This window comes from Polistes fuscatus, unplaced genomic scaffold (assembly GCF_010416935.1).
Source record: "Polistes fuscatus isolate 324 unplaced genomic scaffold, CU_Pfus_HIC Scaffold51, whole genome shotgun sequence".
Classification (NCBI taxonomy): domain Eukaryota; kingdom Metazoa; phylum Arthropoda; class Insecta; order Hymenoptera; family Vespidae; genus Polistes; species Polistes fuscatus.
In genome coordinates this window covers 217,646-222,756 of record NW_025113131.1, presented here as the reverse complement: position 1 = coordinate 222,756, position 5,111 = coordinate 217,646, and the positions used below count along the sequence as shown (strand labels likewise).

The following is a 5,111-nucleotide window of genomic DNA, read 5'->3' as shown; positions in this document are numbered from 1 at the left end:
AACCACAGTCAGGCGGGCTTCCACCGTTTCCAACTTGCGGCACCAGCTTCCAACAAGACGAACCAAGTTTCGACCCGCTCACGAGCTCGGTCTCAGACTCAGTCTCATTCAGCTCAACCGAATCCGCCATCGACCACGAAGTAGAAGTGAGTGTCATCGCCGGTCGTTTAAAAAATTTTTTACACGCCTGGTCTAATATAACCTCTGATCCATTTATTTTGGAGTCAATATCAGGTTATAAAATCCCTTTTACTTCTATTCCGACACAGTCTTTTATACCTATGAATGATAATTTTTCTGACGATGACAATATTAAAATGCAGAAAGCTATTGATGATCTCTTATCCATAGGAGCTGTACAAGAGTGTGTTGAGGAAGATGGACAATTTTTGTCTAGTATCTTCCTCGTTCCCAAAAAAAATGGTAAAATGAGATTTATTCTTAATTTAAAAAATTTAAATAAATTTATAGAGACAATCCATTTTAAAATGGAAGATTTTCGTACTGTACTTAAACTTATTTCAAAAGGATGTTTTATGGCTAGTTTTGATTTACAAGATGCTTATCTAATGATTCCAATCCATAAAGATTTTTGGAAATTTTTAAGATTTTATTGGCAAGGTCATCTCTATGAATTTATTTGTTTACCCTTTGGCTTAAGTACTGCTCCATGGGTATTTACGAAAATTATGAAGCCTGTAATTAGTCACTTACGTCTTTTAGGTTGGTTATCTGTTGTTTATTTAGACGACTGGTGGCTTGTTGGGACTTCAAGATATCTCTGTTCGCAAAACATAAAGGTTTCACGAGAATTTTTAGAATCTTTAGGTTTTATATTAAATTTAAAAAAGAGTAATCTTGATCCCTCAACATCTTGTAAATTCCTTGGCTTCATTTTCAATTCACAGCAAATGACTATTGAATTAACTAAGGAAAAAAGAAATAATCTTCACGATTTATTTTTAAAATTTAAAAATCTTACTTATTGTTCAATCAGGGAATTTTCACAATTAGTGGGTAATATAACTGCAGCTTGTCCAGCAATTAATTACGGTTGGCTTCACTCTAAAAAATTCGAACGTCAACGTTACCTCGAATTATTGAAAGCTAACGACAATTATGATTGTGTCATGAAAATCTCTTCTTCTTTAACCCCTGAATTTAATTGGTGGTTAAATAATATTTTTATTTCAAATAATCCGATCAGAAGTTCTAAATTTTCAACAACTATATTTTCTGATGCGTCATCCACTGGATGGGGAGCTACTTGCGATGGTCAAGTAGTATTTGGACACTGGAATAATGATGAAAAATCTTTTCACATCAATTATTTAGAGCTTTTAGCTGTTTTTAATGGTTTAAAAACTTTTGCATCTAATTTATTTGATTGTGAAATTTTATTACGCGTTGATAATTCTACTGCAATAGCATATATAAATAAAATGGGTGGAACAAAATACGAATACTTAAATGATCTTACTTACGAAATTTGGGAATGGTGTGAGCAAAGAAATCTCTGGCTTTTTGCTTCATATATTCCTTCCAAGGATAATGAGGCAGACGAGGCTTCACGTATCGATAATATAGATACAGAATGGGAATTATCTCCCTTTGCCTTTCAAAACATTGTTTACAAATTCAACCAACCAGAAATTGATCTCTTTGCTTCCAATTCCAATAATAAATGTGAGAAATACTGCTCCTGGCACCGAGATTCATTAGCTTTCTGTATTGACGCTTTTACTGTTGACTGGAACGAGTACTACTTTTATGCTTTCCCTCCTTTTTCTTTAATTTTAAAAACTTTAAAGAAAATTCAAACGGACCAGGCTTGTGGAATTTTGGTTGTTCCCAATTGGTGTGGTCAGCCATGGTATCCTTTATGGCTATCATTATTAGACTCAGAGCCAATTATTTTCCATCCAGATGTTAATCTTCTTCGATCTCCTTGTAGGAAGATTCAACATCCTCTGGCTCAAAAAATGTCTCTAATGGCTGCGCGATTATCCGGCAAGCTTTCAAGCAACGAGGTGTGAATGATGACGCTATTGAATTCTTATTAATTCAATTGCAAGCTCTACTCTACGACAATATTCCAAACCAATTAAGGATTGGGTTTCTTATTGTTCCTCAAAAGATATTAATGCTTTTCATCCTCAAGAAAATGATGTTATTTGTTTCTTAACACATAAATTTAATGAGGGTTGCTAATTACAGTACTCTCAACACTGCTCGCTCTGCCCTGTCACTTGTCTGCGATATTAATATAGGGAAAAACCCTTTGGTTTCCCGTCTTTTGAAAGGTACATATAATTTTAAGCCTGCTAAACCTCGTTATGACCGAATCTATAGTTTAGATCCAATATTAAAAGAATTGGAAGCTTTAAGCCCTTTAAATGAGCTTGATCTACCTCAACTTACAACTAAATTAGCTGTTTTACTAGCTTTAGTCACTGCACACCGAGTACAAACAATTGCTTTTATCAAAAGGTCTAATATTATTAAAAATAATGATAATTTTGAAATTGAAATCCCGGATAAAATTAAAACTTCTAAGCAAGGTGCTTTACAACCTTTATTATTATTACCAAAATACCATAATAATTTAAATTTATGTGTTGTATCAACTTTAGATTTTTATTTAGAAAAAACTTCTTTACTGGTTAAAAATCCAGATAATTTATTTCTAACAACTGTTAAACCTTATAAGAATGCTTCAAAAGACACTGTGAGTAGTTGGATTCGAGCTTTCTTACAAGGTTGTATTGGTAATAATTTTTCTTCCCATAGTTTAAGACATGCGTCTACCTCTTCTGCCCTTAAAAATTATTAAAAATTTAGCTGGTTGGTCGGAAAATTCAAAGACTTTTGAAAGATTTTATAATCGACCAATCATCGCCGATAAAAATGTTTTGCAAATTCAATTTTGTCTTAATAATTAAATAGTTATGTTAACAATTTTATAAAATAATAAATAAATAAATACTAATAATTCTATATTTTTTTATTACATCTAGATAAAGTCTATTTCAATTTTAATCATATTGTTGATAATGTTCATTGTTGCTCTGAACATCTACAGAGTGATCCTGAGAACGAAGCTTGAGTTATAATTGTAATACTGAGCGAGCCTGCCGAAGGCAGGCGAAGCTCAATATTAATTATAACGATATTTTACAATTATTTCTATCGCCTCTAACCTGAAATCGAAAAAATATATATATTTATTTTAGATTATCAACACATTTAGAATTCTTTATCTCCATAGAATTACCATACAAATAGTTTTCTTATGCGGTGGGCTTCACGGTTCAGCGTAATGTAACAGTAGCAACTAAATTTTTTTTTTTTTTATACATATCTGACAACGAGATTCCAACTTGACCTTGATCGGTTATTTATCCCTATAAATACGAAGAAGTGTGATATTATATAATTCCTATTTTCTTTCCGAGCAGAGTTCGTATATAGAAATAAAAAATGATCAAATAAAACTATGCCGCTATATACTCGAATCTATCTTGTATTAACGATTTTCTCCAGTTTTTAACGCAGGAAACGTTCATTGTCATATATGTTTAATTTCACAACTAACAATGACTTTCACAAAAATTAAAAGCAAGTTGGGTGTATATGGCATCCTCAACAAAAGCTAAGTATAAAAAACCTTGGTAGTACGTAACTTTTTATTTTCAAGCTCGTATTGCATTAACTGACCATCCACGTAACTTTCTCTCCCACGTTATCTTTCTGTATTTCTAATAAACAGCTTTTTTGCAATTTCACGATAATATATCATTTTTATAAAGTAAATTTCGTTTTCCGTTCGAATAGAACGTTGTTGTGTAATAAGCGGTATAAATTTCATAACAATTTTTAATAAAATATTCCCAATTGTTTGAGTAAATGTGTAGGATATTTTCTAAATAATTTTAGTTATCGGTAAAACTCGAATTATAGATTTTAAACAGAAATATACGTCATTTTCGCTAGTGTCCCTATTGATTCAATTGTCTTCGTTATTTATTAACTTTATAAAAATTGTTTTTATTAGCGAAAAGGATTTATTCATTTGGTTTTTCTTTCTTTATAATATTTATTTGATTTTGAGTATTTCAAACATTATCGGAAAATATTCTCAATAAGGAATGGAATATCTCTATCGAGGACATTATATGTATCATACTTTGAGAATAGAATTGCAAGTCCGTGATATCTCCTTGGGGTGTGTAAGGATAACTGCAAAAGCACGAGATCCAGGCGTATTTTACGTAACCATTCTCTTGAAAATTTCTTGATAATTCCGAAACAAAGTCCTTTTCATCGCATAAAAAATAAATGGATGTATGTCAAGTACGAGCATTAATATAATTAGTTGGCTATGTAAGATAACAACACGCCATGATAACATGAAGAAATTTTAACATATATTACAAGAAAACCTCGGATAAAACCGTATATGATTACTAAAAATACTATGTTATATAATAATACGAATAAGTAATACAAAAAGGTAGTTAGTTGGTTTTCTAAAATTAAATAACAATTTTATTTTATTCTTATAATTAAAAGGAACATCTTTATTAAAGCAATTTTTGTAAGCTAATTAGTAAGTTGATGAACGATTAAGTATTTTTCACTACTATAGCACAATCTAAGAAGAAAAATGTTTATGCTTTATACATACATATATAATAGAACTTGATTAACAAGTTTGCGTTTATCCGACGTCTTTTTAACCAAGATCATGGTTATCTCTTGTCTTATCCCCGTTAATTTCTCTATTGGGTATATTTGCATAAATACAACTTTATAAAAAAAACTGATTTCCCTAAATTTAGGATATCTCTGATAATAAATACATGTGTTTTATTTATTTCAACAAACTCAACAACTGTACTTCTATCTTTAAATTACACTCATTATAAGAGAATTCCGTAATTATTTGTTGGAAGTTGTAACAAAACAAGATTAAGTATAAAAAACAATTATATTAAATTATAAATAAGATTAGTATAAATAAAATGTTTGCGTAAAAATGCATTTTTAAGTGGTAAATTAATAAAACAATAAAAATGCAAACAGATAACAATATTCTAATAAAATAAGAA

At 30.3% G+C, this 5,111-nt stretch overlaps 1 protein-coding gene across 1 annotated transcript; it reads left to right on the top strand.

The window, feature by feature from the left end:
• Positions 1 to 281: 281 nt before the first annotated feature.
• Positions 282 to 3,106, top strand: LOC122522721. The gene is made up of 6 exons (XM_043644004.1): positions 282 to 423; positions 472 to 907; positions 998 to 2,030; positions 2,321 to 2,464; positions 2,558 to 2,768; positions 3,018 to 3,106. Exons 1-6 carry the CDS (start codon positions 282 to 284, stop codon positions 3,104 to 3,106), a joined length of 2,055 nt encoding a protein of 684 aa, XP_043499939.1.
• The last annotated feature ends 2,005 nt before the right edge of the window (positions 3,107 to 5,111 follow it).

Bases quoted from the DNA above. Each gene is read 5' to 3' on its own strand.
- LOC122522721 (XM_043644004.1), top strand. From the start codon at position 282: ATGAATGATAATTTTTCTGACGATGACAATATTAAAATGCAGAAAGCT. The intron at 2,031-2,320 runs GTGTGAATGATG...TATAATTTTAAG, and splicing joins GCAAGCTTTCAAGCAACGAG to CCTGCTAAACCTCGTTATGA. The intron at 2,465-2,557 runs GTACAAACAATT...AAAACTTCTAAG, and splicing joins CTTTAGTCACTGCACACCGA to CAAGGTGCTTTACAACCTTT.